General features: G+C 44.8%; 1 protein-coding gene across 2 annotated transcripts in view; it reads left to right on the top strand.

Annotated features, from left to right (window-relative positions):
• Window positions 1–16,682, top strand: part of AXIN1 (axin 1) — a 73,916-nt gene that overhangs the window by 37,069 nt on the left and 20,165 nt on the right. For both annotated transcript variants that reach the window (XM_075106113.1, XM_075106112.1), the window contains exons 3-4: window positions 4,711–4,851; window positions 11,709–11,805. In XM_075106113.1, the coding sequence (XP_074962214.1) occupies window positions 4,711–4,851; window positions 11,709–11,805 (238 nt within the window). The remainder of the gene's footprint in view (window positions 1–4,710; window positions 4,852–11,708; window positions 11,806–16,682) is intronic.

The following is a 16,682-nucleotide window of genomic DNA, read 5'->3' as shown; positions in this document are numbered from 1 at the left end:
CCCACTTCTCCTGCAGCTTGGAGCTTTCCAGGGGAAGTCATGAAGTTTGGATGATTATCAGCTGCCTCATGGCTCCAGCTGTCTAGAAAATGGGATTTCTCCCATGTTAAAAACGAGCGGTTGACCCAAACCATGCTGACCAAAGGTTTAGAGTATGTCCTTGGAGGAAATCTTCTGGAAGCGCTGTTTAGGGGAAATGTAAGCAGAACGCATTGAGGTTTTGTGGTTTTCAGCTTCATGAGTCTTCATCTCTTGGATTTACTGATCTAGTGTCTCAAACAGCTGCTCCCTTGGTAGTGCAGGGGTTTGGAGGTGCCTCGCCATGCCAGCAGGGAGTTTGGGGATCAGTCATCTGAGGGTCAGACAGGTGGGGGACCCTTGCAAGAGGAGGACTGCCAGCCTGCCTGGTTTCTATCATAAGGTATGATTCTTTTGAGCTAAAATTTTCTTCTAGAAAAAGTCAGTGTCATAAAAATTTAGTCCTAGAGCGGGAGGAGATGGTACCAATGAAAACTGATGGATCTGATCAGCTTCCCTGTTAGACTGGGAGCCGCTCCAGCCACACTGGAACTGCTAGCAGACTTGAGAAGACCATGTCTCAGACCTGCCAATAGAGTGTTGTGCAAACATTCCCTCCAGTGAAAAGCTAAATTCTACAGAAATTAGTTGCCTACAGGTCTTTCATGTCCAAGGAAGTTTCCTTCTTGCCTTAGGTTTTTTTTCCATGCTTGATGAAGAACATCAATGAAGGAGGTATGTAGCTGTTCAGAACCAAAGGGGATGCGGTGTGGATTTAGGTTTGCAGGTAGGATCTGTGAGATCTTTCTCCTGCTGCGCATTTAGAAAGTGATGCAGTGCTTCCCCAGAGCATGCCAGCCACAGCATGCTCTTTTTGCAAAGAGCACAGAGTAGCATGTTTGGCAGAAGTGGGGGACTTTGTGTCTTTGATTTAAAACTGAAATAGCCATCAGTGGGGAGCTGTGTGAAGGAGACTGGGGACCCCAGGCTGGAAGGAGAAGGATGCCCTTAGGGACTTGCAATGCAGTGGGAACTCCAGCTAGGGCAGTGCTAATGTTCAGAATGCTGTGTGCTGGTCTTTGTTGGAGGAGCAGATTTGGGGTTGGGGTGCAGCCAAGGCAACATGCAAAATAAACTCTGAGCAGGTAGAAGGAAGCCCTAAGGAGGAGATGCTTGCTGGTTTTCTACAACAGTTTTGGCCCTTGTCAGTATTACCAGAATTGACAGGGATCAGTGGAGAGCTTTATGCAAAGAAAAGGCAGATGGTCAGGTTGACTTACTTGTATCGCTGTGATCTCTTATAATGGTTCCCTGTGTGATTATTTTGAGGGTTGAGCAACTGAGAGCTGCAGAAGAGGTGTGCAGCTTTATTTCTGCAATGTGTGAAATGTTCTGCATTCATTTCAAAACCTGTCATTGCTTTTTCCGTTAAAAAAAATATATATCCGGAAGTCTGCAGGAATTTTTGTGAAGTTTAACTTTAAATGCTCACCTTTCCTTTTATCACCCTTATCAGCACATACAGCTCAGTATTCGAGGTTTTTAGCTGACATTTCAAATCGCTATGAGCATGCCTGTATCCCTTTTAAAGCAGCCTCCCCTCCCAGATCAGAAGTGACCAGGGTTTTTTTGTTAGACTCCATGTTCCTTTAATGTTTTCCTCCTAATAGATGTTGAAAGCATTCTTCAGAGGCGCAGCACAAAACATTCAAATAGTGATACGAGCCAGCTGAAGAGAGTTGTCAGGGAGAGGGAACATTAGGAGAAGGATTGAATACAGATGGATTCCTCAAAAGTAATGTAACCTGTTATGATTGCTTTGAAATCCTATACCCTTTCCCTCTACTTACGCTTACCAAAAGTTTACATTTGCATTGATGTTTTAGAGGCAGAGCTAAAATGGAAGTAATCCCTGTTGTATACATGCTTAAGTATGTAATTTTAGCTAAATACAACAGTTGTGACCAAACTGCTGCCTGCATCCACAGTGGGAAGCCCACAGCTGTGAAGTGCTGCCCGTCCATCCCAACTCCTCCAGAGGGGCCTGGTACTACCCCACACTCATCTGCTTGTTCTTGGTTCCTTCAGCCATCCCAGATCCATACCCGATGAATTCTTCAGATGTTCTCTGCTGCCCTGTCTTTGTATCAGCAGATACAAAGGAGAGATGGATTGATCTGTACAGTTTACTCTATATATCATAGTGCTTTCTTAATATACTGCTAGAATAATCCATTCCTCTTCCAGAGAGTCCTGGCAGAAGGTCCACCAGAAATTGGTGCTATATTTTAATTGGGTTATCCAAAAAGCATCCTTCTCTTTGCTTGCAGGGAAGGCCTGAGATATGCGTCAGTCTTGTCTCAATTTAAGAGGTTGTATCAGCCTCTGTCACGCAACTGTCATATCAGATGTGACAGGAGGGTTGCACTGCACAGGGTTCCTTTAATGCTCAGAACTGACCATTATGCAAGGGGACAACAGGTGAAGTGGGGCTGGTACGGTTTTCACTTATTATACCTGGCTTTTTAGGATTAACTTGTTCAAATTATTTCCAGCCTTAAGTATCTGCCCTAGAAAGCTGTTCTGAAATCTGATGGAATATACAAATAAGGTTGCTTCAGTGCACACTTACAGTGATAGACAGAAAGTTTGTGTGCTAGATGACGTTTGTGGTGATCGCCATCCCAAGGCACCCATAAGTGCTCATACCCAACTGACTCTGTACTGCACCCAAGCATGGAGAAACCTCACAAGGCTCCTTTGCCTCAAACAGTTATGAAAAACCTCAGCTGACTCAGTTTTGGATGCTCTTTGCACCACTCTGCAACTACACTGAGCTTTGTCCTCAGGAGAAACAGCTTGGAGTTTTTAGTGGAGGTTTATGGCAAGCAAAATACTATTTTTCTCTTTGTGAGAATAGGAGGGCAATTTGTTTCTAACTGACCCCATAGTGGACCTAAAACAATATGATTTTTCTTAGTGACCAGTGAACATCCATGACCACATGTATTGCAAGGAAAACTATCTGGTTCTGTGTCTAGGAGCAGAAGGGCATGGTGAATAGGAGCTGTATGAGTGGTGTGCTAGCAGAAGGCTATTAGCCCTGTCGAATTCAGGTTTTAAAACACTTCGGTAATGCTTCCATCATTGTACACTGAGCACCACATTATACACAAATCATTTTGAAAACCTCCACCTAAAATGGGTTGTCTACTAGTCCCAGTTCACGTAGTGGCTGTCCTGCATTTATACTCTGTACAGATATGCAGAAACTGCCAACTTTTCCCTTTGCTGGTGTATTCCTTGCATCCAGTTCTTCCATCTGTGTATTTCTCATGGGTTTCCTTGTCTTATCTAAACGTAAACTCATCAGGGCAGGGACTGTTTTCTGTTGTCTGTAGGACTTTGACCACTGCAGTACAGTCAGAAAAGCTTTTTGCAGCAGAACAGGGAAGCACAAATTGCGTGTTGTGTCCTCGTTAGAGGTTTTGCTGAAGGTCTGTATAAAAACGGCATCAACTAGGTTCCGGTTACTGAGTTACTAAATAAAAGATCATGCTGATGAGCTTCATGATCTGAATTAAAACAGGACTCTGGTTTTCAGAGCTGGTAACAGAGCTTGGAAAACCTAGGATTTTATCAACTTCAAGATATCTTACAAATGCTGCTTTTCTTGCAGAGGGGTAGGCAGAGAGGGTGGGGGATTAAATGATGCTGCGTTGGTGTGAACATTTCAGCTTGTTCCTCCTGGCAAATTGCAAAATGACTCGCAGTGATGACGAGATGCCTGCATGACCTCACTGTCCTGCAGTACAGCAGAGCTGGAGGCACGTCGGCAGCAGTAGCTTTTCTATGCCAATGGCAGAGTCAGTGTGAAAGAGCTGCTTGCGTGCTTGTTTCATGGCTGCTTCACCGTTAATGCAGGTCTCCTCCTAAGCAAGGAACTTGCTTCGCAAGTTAGCTCACACAGGCAATCTCTCTTCCACCATTTTGTTTAAGAGAAGGAGGTTGGCCTGCTCGTACGCCTGTCTCCAGGACAAGGCATGTAGTTGAGTACAAACCATAGATCCACGGCTAGATTGTCCATTGGAAGAGCTGGTGCAATTAGGTGGTCCTTCCTGGTGGAATTTGCAAGTGTTTGATGTACCCAAGTGTGACATTCGAGGTCGGCTTTAGGTACTGCATTGTAAGCAACAGCCATTTCTTGCTTTACCTCCCTGCCTTGGCAAACATGTTGGAGTAAAGAGGGGTGTAAAAGCAAGCATAGAATGGGTGGGCCATGCTACACATGCCTCGCAGCTGGAAGGGTAGAAAGAAGCCTGATTTGTCTAAGAAAACATGCTGTCTCATTATCCATTATCTAGGTATTGCTTTTAGATGCCCTGCCTTGCTCATAGAAAGACAAGGCTAAGCAGTTAGCCAACAGACACAGTAAATCCTCGTGGGAACTGGACTTCTTCCATATAGTGTTGTTCCCTCTCCAACTCTAATAGTATCACCTTCATTACTACACGTATTCCCTTTTGATTCCAGTTATGAGTTAAATTGTTCACAGTTCTGTCAGTGCAACTTAACACAGCTTAATGTGTAGCCTGTCACTGATGCTGGGGCTCCAGGCAGAGTCCTTCTGCCCAGTGATGCAGAGTATGGTCAAGGTTGTGTCCTTCTAATTTGACTCTCTCTTTCTTGCAGGCATGGGTCGTGGAGGGAGCCTGTTAACCCTTACTATGTCAACACAGGCTACGCTTTGGCACCAGCGACCAGTGCCAACGATAGCGAGCAGCAGAGCATGTCCAGTGATGCCGATACAATGTCGCTGACGGACAGCAGCGTGTAAGTAACTCCAATCTGGTGGGACAGTAAGTGGGACAGCAGGATGTTTGTTTCTTTAGTGGTGGTGCTGCTGTTGTGTTGGTCTGGGGGAGGCTTTGCCACACCTGATGCCAGGGGAATATCTGACTAGACCCAAGGTCATGATCATTCTCACTTCCTTTCCAAGTGTGATTGTTTTGTCACTGTGCAGGCTGCTCAGCCTTGCCAGTCTTGAGAATGTTTGCAGCATCAAATGGTTTGAGTAAACTAAAATAAGCAATGTTCAGTCGGAGTTCCTGCAGTGTTTCTTGCCAGGTGCAAAAAATACTGAAAATGTTGGATGGCTTTGTAGTAAGTGATTTGAGATGTGGTATCTTCTGAATGTCAGACAGAACTTTCTACTTACCTGGGTATTTCTCCTCTTGAGTTTTTTTGCTGCCAAACTGTGCTCAGTCTGCAATTGCTCAGTAGGATTGGTGACTGACCAGCTCTAGTTTATGTCTGGTGACCACTGCACTTCAGCACAACTTGTACAAATAAAACCCCGCCAAATCTTTTTTGCTTTTTTCTAGTTACTACCTTCCTGACAGCACCCTGTATCTCACCCATGAGATACCTTCCTTGAAGATGGTCTGCAAAGGTAGAAAAAAGTGCTTATGAGATTTTGTTCTGACTGCATCTCTGTGATGGAAAAAAAGGATTGAGGGGGAAATATTCAATGTTTGGTCTGTTTTTTAGTAGTGCAAATGCAAAATGTCTTTCTGTAGAGTAGAAACTCTTTGATTCTTCAAGCAAAAGATGACAGGTTTACAGAATTAGGAGACGTTTTTATTAACAGAGGTGCTGTAAACACAAAGTCCTCCAAGAGGCTCATTTAGTGTCACTGTGAATATCAGGAGCTGTCAGACCTTGTTGGAGAAACTTTCCAGCCTGTGTCATGGATGTTGTTAATGGGTGCTGCAACAGTTCCCTACCTGCCCTGAGTTAACACAGCGAGCTGGTGAATGTGCGGCATAGTAAGAACACTTCTGTGTCTGCTGTGTGGCTCTGTGTGAACTGGTAGCTTGCTTGTCTCTGGCTCTGTGGAGGCTTGGAGCCATTTAGGAACAGCTATTGAGTTCACTCTACTCACTGCCACCAGCTCCTCACACCTTATCCATACCATGTTGCAAAATGGAGGAGGCAGACCTTGGCCAAAGAAAGGGGTGTTGGGAGGCAGAGGATGCCCCTGGGACAGAAAGTTGTAAAGGACCACTAAATAAAGGCTCAGTTTGATAGAAATCCAGCTGCTTTGCCACATCCTTCTGTCATTCTTCATATTCATCAATTCAAGTCATGTAACTTCTTGTTATCAGGAGAGACAGGTGTAAGAACTCTTCAGAATCAATTAGCTTGTAGCACTTCCTTTTCCACTGGTCCAGCAGGCTCATGAGGTTGCACTGATGGTTATAACTGTGATGAATTGTGATCATTTATGCCAGAGTTCTTCACCCTCCTAATTTTTATTTCAGTAGCCATAATTTATTTCTTTCACAGGCAGAATAATTTCTGTTTGACCATCCTATGCATTCTTTATTCTTTGCTCCTTTTTCCTTGAAGTATTTTATCCCTTCTATGCCTACCATAGGCTGCTTTTAGGACTTTAATTACCACCGATACGTGCACTGCCTTCGGCTAATAACTAGCCCAATCTCAGTGGTTCATTTTAAGTAAGTCTGAAAAATCATAAGGGTAAACTTGTGATCTTTCTTTCTGTGCATCTCAAACTGGATGCATGCAGATTGATCCCCAAATTGGGATTCTGGACATACAGCCTTGACCTTTGGCTTACAAAGAATCTTGTCTGCTTTCAACACTTGCTCTTCATTATGCCCTTTAAAACTCCAGTACCAGGTTTTGTTCCATTTTCACATGGCACTGCTGAACCTATCTGCCTCCCGAGTTTCAAAGGAATTTTTGCAGAGTTGCTCAAGGCAGCAAAAATTAAGAACAACCAGACGCAAGTTAAAGAAGGGACTCCTGCTGCTTGACAAGACTTGCATGTCTAGGTGCTTTGAATTTAGGCCTCCTGTAAGGAAAATGGCAAAAAAAGCCTCGTTTGCTGATGAGCAAGGTTCTTCCCTATGTCTGCTGTTTACATACAGCAGTCAAGCTCAATAGTGAAGAAATGTGGCTTCTGCTCCAAGGCAGGGTGCGAACAGGGTGTGACCGCAAGGTGGAAACCTCCCTGACCCTCCATCAGAGGAGAACGTGTCCAGACTGTCAGGATGCAAATATCAGCTAATGGAGGAGTGCTAATAAGCCAGGAAAGCAGGCAGGTGCACAGAGAGCACGGCTTGATGTAAGGTGTGCTCTTCCAGTGTCGGCCAACTCAAGTTGGTGGAGGAGACAGACACACTGAGCAGTTGCTTGTACTCTGATGTATTGCAGTTGTTACGGGAGTCTAAGCTTTGATGTTGTATTGATCATGACAAAGCAGGGTTTGGATGTGGCTGCATGCACAGCTCAGCTGTGCAAAGTTGCTAGCAAAGACCTGGGTGATGCTCTGGCCATCTGACCTCCTAAGCTGGGGTGGAAGGAGGCAGGCACAGGCTTTTTGGGAGTGTCCAGCTCACCTAAGTTTTTCTAAAAGCCATTTCTGTGGTACCAGCTACAAGCATGCATGCCTAAAAGACAAAACTTTCAGCAGGGTGTCTTTCCAAGCACTAGTAAATATTGTTGTAATGGATTGAATTTATATAACAAGTATGTTATCTGTCCCTGTTATTGGAGGCGTTTGCTTTTTGAGTGCTTAAAAAACATTGCTCTTAAATGCCTGTGCTCCACTGATTATTTTTCAGTCTTCCTGTGTCATACAAATTCCTCTGCCCTTGTAGGCAAAACAGCTCCGGTCCTCTTTGCTGAAACCTGTTTTTATAATCGGCATGGCAGCTGTGTTGTTTTAGCTGGTTTATGCAGGGGCAAGGTCTGGAGAGGACGTGGTGAAAGGCTCTGGCGAGTGCTGGCCTGGCAAACATGCTATGGCTGCAGGTGGGGTTGAGTCGCTTGCTGCTGGTGTTTGGTGGTAGGTCAGGGCTTTGGGGTTCTGCCTCTTCCCAAGATGCTCAGAAGCTGCCCCTGGCTTGCAGCGGCATTTACACTGCAGTCCTGAACTGCTCTTGCTGTCTCAGATAACCCCCATTGTCCTCAGATAATGGATAGCATCTTTCCAAAGCAGAGGAGATGGCCTCTGGGTGGGAAGGGCTGACACTCAAGGGAAATTAAGGCAAATCTAGGTAGGAGGGCAACAGGCAGAAGCTGAACTGCATTAAATCATGTGATATTCCAGTTCAGACACAGAAATGCTTTAGGTCCATATCCTTCTTCTCTTTATTTCTCCAAGAGCTTAGAGGTAATGTCTCCTCTTTAGCCCAGTGTTGTGGTCCAACTGAATGACAATACTCCTTCCTCTGAGTCTTATCATGTGTTCTGGTTTATCTTTGTTGGGAAACAGCTTTACCTTCCCCTGGGTGTGTGGGAAGCCAGTGGGCTTGCTCTTCCCCCATTCCAGTCAAACCTGCTCCAGGGTAAGGACGGCCATTCCCTGGAGCGAAGAGGTTTAGGACAGTGGTTACTCCTTCAAAAAACCTTGCAGATTAAATATTATTTCTCGGATGACTGGCCTTTGGCCAAAATGCCTGGTGATTTTCCCATTGCGCTTCTTTATGTGAGAAAGGTCTCTTGGTGACAGTGGTGCTTTGATAAGAGTAATTGGTAGAAAATATCAGCTTTGCTGTGGATTTGTTTCCTGTCCTTCCTATGGCCAGTCATCCAGAATGACCTTGAGTTCTGCTATATTTAAACAAGTTTAACAGCTTTTTAATCTAAAAGATCCTGAATGATGATTTCCAACTTGTTAGGCTTAATGGTTGGGTTTGGAAGCTGTCTACAGAGGAGCAAAGACAGGCCTTGTTAGAAAAGAGTCCAACTGCAGAGCCACAGCAACACGTCCCAGCTCACCAGAGGCTCTTGCAGGTCAGTCTGGAGAGGCAAGGAAGCCCCCCACATTTCCCCAGTAGCAAACCAATCACATTATCATTAAATAAATTATAGAAGTACTCTTGGTCCCCCCATTGCGTTTCAGCACAGAACTTTCAGATGCTAGAGAAAATCACATGACGAAACAAGGAAAAACAGTTTGAGAAAGTTTTTTATTTTAAAAGTAGGTATGCTTTAAAAAAAAGTTTTTATTTTTTTATATATATATTATTTCTCTATCTATTGAAAATATCTCAAAGCAAGCTACCTGACAAAGGGAAAACAAAAGTACGGTATTGGTTTTCCTTGCTTTCCCCCCATCTATTGAATAAGGTTTTGTTGGGATAAAATTAAAGTGCTTATCTTTGAATTTGCTTCCTCTGGTTGAGTTGGCACAGTACATTGAACGAAGGAATGTTCCAAGTTCAGAGGTGGCATTGGGGAATCTAGTTAAAATGACATCAAAGGCAGCACAGCGGGACTGAACATGTGTTTGAAGCCGGATAGATTAGAGGCCATTATCAGCCTTTCGCTACTGTGCTGGGAACAAAAGTCGCTCTTTCCACTGGGACTGCTGCTGGGGAGAATTAAAAAAAAAAGAGAGAGAAAGAAAGAAAAATTGCACCTTCTAATATAATGCTGCTTTTCCCGCGAATAGCCGGGTGGCTTTAGCGTGTAAGTTGTGTTCTGGCGCCCGGGTTTTGTGCGGCAGTTAAGCTGAAATGTTGTCTATTGATGTCAACCAGCAGCGGCTAAAATAATCCCCCAGATTTCCCCCCTGCCCCTGTAAAAATTGCCAGTTGTTTTGTTGCCATCCAGCCTGGAAAAAGCCATGTCATGATGCGATGAAACTCTTTAACCATTGTGACTCTTAAGCTATTTTTCAAATTGAGGTTCTTCATTAAAGAAAATGAAGCCACCTAATGAAAGCTATCGTAATCGCCTGTCAGTATAGCAACACTTGGGGAAATTTCTCTGCTCCCCTAATGTGTCACTGCCAGGCGCAGCAGAGGTGATGCTCCCAGACATGCTCTTCCTCCTCCCGCATTACCTGCAGCCACTAGCCAGAGCTGTAATTAGCCTGGCTAATTTTGTGTTCTCTCATTTGTCTTCCTACTAAAAAGCACTTGTCATTAATCACAGGTTTTATTTTATTTTAATGGTGTTTAGTTTTGAATGCCTGGGTTACTGCATGAAATTGCATTCTTCTGATGTAATTTGGTGGTGATTCTGCCTGCACCCACATTTCCAGAGAGCCAGCAGGGCAGCAGGCATGATGGAAACGGGAGAGTTGATGGTGACCATCCTTGCACAGGCTGGTACTTGTAACTCAGGAGGTTTGCAAGCAAAACACCACAGTAAATGGCGTTTCCCTTGCCAAATGGCACCTCGACTTTAAAAATCTGCTGGTTGAACTGTATGGTTTATGTTCTTGAGAAGCAGCTGTGCTTGGCAATTGGGGAGAGGGGTGGGTGCTAAGTACATTTGGCTTGTGCAAACATCTTGTTGTGAGTTGTGAGATGCATTGGGACTTGCTTGTTTGCACTGCTTGAAGTGGTGGGGGTTGGAAGGAGACAGCACGTGTGCTTGGAAGTTATTTGGTACTTCAGATAAACCAAATCCCTCCACATTAATTTCCATCCATTTCTGTGGCATTGCACAGCCTTCCCAAGCAGTTACTTTTGCTGAATCAGAGAAATGTGTAAAATAAAAAAGGAAGGCTCCAAATTGCTAAGCTCCAGGCTGGTATTTGTTTTTGCACTTGTTGATTTTTCTAAAAAATAACCCAGTGTCACCAGGAGATAGGCCTGTGTCCTTATTCATAACTGGGCTCCATTTCACTCACATTCTCCTCATGCCAGGTGTAAGCAGGGTGATCGCAATGGTGAGAACAAAACTGGGTTTGCTGTCTTCCTCTGAAGTCCTGCTCAGGGAGTGATGCTTTGCCATTAGGGATGCTTAGCAAATCCTCGTGGCTCTGATCTCCCTGAGCATCCGTCACGGGGACCCACATGCACCCAGGCCCCCGTCTTTGCAGAAGGGCTGCATGTGGCTCAGCAGTGCTGGTCCACACCGTCTCACAACTCACAGCAGAGCCACGGACCCAGCTCCCAGTCTGTCAGGACCAAGGTTTGTTGCCACTGCTGTCATCTTCCTCTGCAGAGACCTCCATCACCAGCATTTTCAGCAAGCTGGTTCAGTTGGGTGTTGCTGCCCATGGCATCCCTTCCTAACCTTGCCCAGCCTGCTTTGGAGTGGGGGCTAGGTTGTTCCATACAGTAACTCCAGTATCAAGCCCATATTTTCAGATTGAGCTAGACGTCTCCTTAAGAGCAGTGGAGCCTACCCCTTTGCTTTGATAAGACATTTGAGAAGCTGTCACACTCTCTTAAAAATATATACCTTCTTCCTCGACCAAGTTCCCCTTGGTGTAGATGCTCACTGAGCTCCCACTTCTCCTCCTCCCCCTCCTAGCCTGCCCTGTGGTTTACAGTGTACATTACAGGCTCTCTTATAGAAAGCAACCAACTATAAAAGGTACCAGGATGCAGTCCAAGTTCTTCTCCCTGCCCTCTGCCTAGGGCAGCGGTTGCAGGAGCCGTGCCTCGCTCTGCTCCCGGTGGATGCTGTGTAAGTCCTCTTGGTACCCAGTGCCAGAGCGTTGCTGGTGCGGGGACCTGGGCGAGCATCATTCCCTGCACGATTCCTCTTGCTCTGCTGCGCTCACCCTGGGCATTCAAAGCCTTTCTCAAACGGGAAGGGGTTTCCTACCTGCCACTCTGCGGCGGTGAGGCTTAAATGAACATAATGTATCAGAGAAAGGCACTAAAGCAGGGCATGTCCTTGTTTTATTCTGGCAGAGATGGGATCCCACCGTACAGACTCCGAAAGCAGCATCGCAGAGAGATGCAAGAAAGTGCCAAAGCAAATGGACGTGTGCCACTACCTCACATTCCTGTAAGTAGCACTGTGTCCTTCCCCAGAGGTAAATATGCAAGATATGTGAGATCTCTAGCATACAGTTGCTCTGCTCGCTCGAGTTTAACCCCCACTCAGTGCTTTATTCATTTGAGGATGTTTTAAGATGGAAATACACCATGCTAAGAAAGGGATTGGTAGCCTTCTGCCAAACTCAACATCTAGGGCTGCCCAAAACGCATAATTTTTCTTAACCATTCAGTCAGTAGCCAGTTGCTTCTCCTGGACGAGAATGGAAGCACTGGCTGGCATCTACCTGCAAGCAGGTTGCATGCCCTCAGGTGAGCTTGAAGAAGGTGTTTGTGGAAAGTGTAGGAGGCCATTGGACATGGAGGCTGATGTACAAGGTCAGCTGGGGAGAAACGCAGCTGTTCCAAGCAGTATTTCTGCACTGGGCAGCCGAAGGGAGCAGTAACCTGTTCTCAAGCACTCGGCAAAGCCCGCCTGGGGGTACGAGGCAGCAGAGCAAAGAAGGTGCAGGCGTATTTCATTTGTCTGATACTGTCTTCCCAGTTGCTCCAGGTAAGCAAACAGCTTTGGAAGATAAACATACCTGCCAGGGCTCTGCAGCACCATCTGCAGCTCTGCTTATTATTGCTTTCTTTCTGTGAGAAGTTACAGGTGACATTTAATATCTAGCAGGGAATAAAGGTGCTTCTTTTCCCCTTTGGAGAGCTGGACTCCAGAGCAAATCAAATAAGGAGGAAAAAAGCTTCCATCTGCTTTTTCCAGAAGTGCCCTCAAACTTGACACAGCTGTTCTCATCCTGCCAGCAGAAATACACCCTTGTTTTAATCTGATTTAAAAAAGGAAAAAAAATAAAACCACCACTCTTTGTTTTGCCTTTTAAATTAGTTTATTTTCCTTAGATTTAAGAGGGTCTCCTGTGCTTTGATCACTGGGTTGACAATGAAAGCCCTGGCTGTGGACGCTCACTAGCCATCCTTGCTCAGTCACCTCTCTTTTCACACAGTTGCTTTCACAGTGTGGTCGCTGTTGAAAAGGCTGGCTGGGTGCCTTTTTATTTCACTTGATGCTGTTTTTACTGTAAGCATGGCTTTGTTAGAGTTGAAGTTTGAAAGCTTGGCCTTTATTTTTTGTTGTTGTTGTTGCTGTTCCCCAACAGTGGGAACTACCGAGTGAATATTCTCTGACTTCAAAGCTTGTCAGTGGCTTTGCCTTTTGGATAAAAATAATAGTGGCTTTCTGTCGATTATGTGCACTGGCAATGCCTCGATGAACTGCAGGTTATAAACTTAGAGTATGGAGCATTAAATATGTATAGTAAGCTCTGCTTTAACGAACTTCCATCTGCCAAACATTTCTTTTGTTGAACTGAATAAGTGTCATTCCAGCAGCAGTTCCTTGCAGGCTAATTAGTTTTACTTAGCATTAAATTTTATCGACCTTTTTAGAAACCAGTTTTAAAAGGGGGGGAAAAAAACAAGATTTAAATTGGCCACCTGCTGCTTATAAATTTTTATATTCTCCTACTTATCTACACAGTCTTTTAGAATTACATATTCCTCCTAAACTACACACAGACTCTTCACAAGGATTTTTCTGTGAAATATCCACGGTTCCCATTAGATTCTGCACTGTAATTTTAAGTCCCAGGGAAAAAGGCATCTTGACGCATATTTATATGGGAATGGAGGACTGAGAAGTCGAGTTAGTTCTAGACTTTCTCCAGGGAATAAAAGTTTAGTTCAGACACTCTGGCACCTCCTGCCAGCCAATTACTGACACAGAATTGGCATTGACTTCAGAGAAGCACTGCTCTGCCCTCAGTTATCAATCAGCCAAGAAAGGAGAAGGTAATTAGACAATATGTTTTGACAACACCCGTGTGAAATGTTATAAAGTTAGTCTTTTAAAATCACCTCTAACTGCACACTTATTGAATTAAACTTCCCCAATTAGTGAGAAGTCATGCAAATGTTTCTTCAAGTGTTGCTTTCCAAAACGGGTGGTTAGGATATCTCGCAGCCCGTAGCTAAAGCAGTCTCCATCAGCTGCCTGGACCTGGTGGTTAGCATGCTTTTAAATGTGTAGCAATGACTAAATTGCAACATTTGAGTGAAGGTCTTTATGGACCCATGTCTAACCAGTGTAGCCAGAGTCCATACTGATAGCACTTGCAGAATGCATGGCATGTTTTCCTAGTGATAGTAGAGGACCTCCTACTTCCAAAAAGTCATTTCAGAAGTCCTTTAGAGACCTTACTGTTCCCCTACAAATGAGTTATGGGGCTACTGTGCAAAATTCTGAAAGAACTTCTATTGCTTTTAATAGCAGCACTTTTAGTTAGGTCCAGAAGCTATAAACAGTAGTGATTATATGTATTATATTATAGTTCATAGGAGACTGCCCACTAGCTTCAACAGCTGTGCTGCCTCCAAATAACAAAGGCGTCTGCTGGTTATGTAGGTTGCCCTGCTGTGCAGCAGGAGATCTTGGTGCATGCACGGCTGTGTTCTGCATATTCCACCAATGCTCTAAGTTGGGAATAGTTGTGTTTTGTGAAGTGACACTCTGCCCAGGAATGCCGTGGGTGAAGGTCTTTAGCAAACAACAAGACCTTTGTTTTGAGCCTTTCACAGGAACCCATTCCATGGCAGGTAAGTGTTGCTTTTCATGTGGTTGTCCATCTCTCTCCTGGATTTGAGCAGAGTCTTGGAGCACCAGGGAAGGAAAGAGCAAGCAAGTTCCCAAAGGAAGGGTGAAAGCCCAGAGAATGCAGGACTGTACCTGTGCTATTGCACTGTACATACCCTGGCTCTGGCATTCATCCATTCCGAGGAGAGGACAGGAGATGCTTCTTTTTCCCAGCAAATTCAGAAAAATCTAACCTCAATCATTAAGACTTGGAATTCCTTTTTTTTGTTTGTTTGTTCAACTGCATAAAGAAGCCATTTTGTGATGTTCTTGCTGTAGCTTGATCACCAGGTGGGAGTTCTCCTGTCCTGCCCCACAGTAAAGGAAGCTGCAGCTCTTTACGCTATTCCACATGAGAAGAAAAAAAGTAGAAGCAGGAGCAGAAGGGTCAGGCTGATTGCTGAGCTTCCCCAGAAGAATGTCCTCTGTGCAGAGGTGGCTTCCACAGCATTCTTGTGTGCAACAGAAGATTTTTACAGCTGCTATGCTGTAAATGTGAGGAGCATACAGGAGAAGCACTGGTCTCATGCTGTGTAACTACAGCTATATGAGCTTTCTGCTCCTGCGAGTTGGGAACCTGCTCAGAATTTCCATCAGCCATTTTATGCCTTTTTCCTCAAATGCCTTGCAGCAGTGGGACTCCTTGCTAATCCCTGAACGCTGCTAAAGTGGATGCTGAAATTCAGCTATCCATAAGCTGTGCCACAACTGTTTCTGGAATGGAAACATCATTTATCCTTTAAAAACATATGTCACAGTAGAATGCATTATTAATGTGGGAAATGTGGAGGTTCAGAAGTTCTTTTCTCTTAGGTTCTCTAGCCTGCCATCTTTATTTCATCTCCAAGACTGTCTTGTGATCTAACATCGGCCGCTCAAGCATCATGAAGGCATCAAAACTCCGGTAGAAGAGGGAGATTTACCAACAGAGAATTCTTTGGCCCAGTCGGATCTGTCAGGAGTGGCTCAGCCCAACCCTTGCATCCCTGGGGCTGACTGGAGACATCTACCCAAGGACAACATTGGAAAACTTACTATTTAATCTCTGAGCAACTGAGGTTTATTCTTCCCAAGGGTAACCCGCAAGCCCCAGTGAGATTCTTCCCTTTCTGCCTTTTCACATATAGATCATAGTAAAACTTCACGTTTAGGATGCCAGTGTGTTCTGACGTGCCACTTGATCCTTAAACTTCAGTTTCTCAGGGAAGATGAAATCCATCAAAAGCAAAGGCCGGCATCTGCCTCATGGAGCAAGATCCATACAACTCCCACTCCACTGACTCCAAGAAAAGAAGGAGAAAATGTGATCACAGCTGCTAAATGGAACTACTGGAGAGCTTGTGTGTCTCATATGTTCTTAGCAGGCTGCTTCTTCCCAAAAGTTCCAGAGCTTCCAACACTTTGCATGTCAAGGACAGAGGACAGTGTTCTGGTGATAGGTACCCCAAAAAATCATTCCTCACAGCTATCAGTAAGAAAGATTGCTCCATCCAGACCAGTTCAAGCAACCAACCCATCTGGTGTTCAGCCTTCCATCTGTTGTTCTCTGCAACCTCCCCATCTCAGCATGATTTGGTTCTGGACAGACCTGTCTGAACTAGTGGCATTAAATAAAAATAGATAATAAAACATCAGATGAAACAGCTGTAGATAAAACAGTTCTTTAAAATGAAGCACATTCTTTCTGAATTGTTGACCCAGAATGGCCAGAGGTTTCATTCTGGTCCAGACTGGAGGGCTGGATCCTGCAAAACCAGCCAGCTCTCAAAGTGTGCTGCACCCTTTACTTGGAACAAAAGCATTCAGAGCTGTTCTGATTTCAGAACAATAGACAGCTTATTTACCACTCCCTTGGCAGGGCTTTGTATGCCCACAGGAAGCCAGGGGCAGGTTCAAAATCCTGAAGCCCTGAGGATCCTCCTCTGGGCACAGGCTCAGCCTGGCTGGTTTTTGATGGAGCATGTCTCCCTTCCGAAGTCAGGTCCATCATTTGGTAAAAGTTTCAAACACTTTGTTGTCTTAAGCCATTTGAACCAGGTCAACGCAGTCCATTATTAGTTTTGGGAAGATCTGTGTAGCTCATCCATTGAGCTAGGAATGAAGTCAGGCCCATGGCAATGTTTAGAGCATCATCCTGCTTGCCAGCTTTCTTTGACTCACCATTGCAGGTACCTGCCAGGACAATGTAGGGCACGTGC

This window comes from Phalacrocorax aristotelis, chromosome 10 (assembly GCF_949628215.1).
Source record: "Phalacrocorax aristotelis chromosome 10, bGulAri2.1, whole genome shotgun sequence".
NCBI classification, from domain to species: Eukaryota; Metazoa; Chordata; class Aves; order Suliformes; family Phalacrocoracidae; genus Phalacrocorax; species Phalacrocorax aristotelis.
Note: the sequence above shows the minus strand (reverse complement) of the source record. Positions and strands in the feature narration are given on the sequence as shown.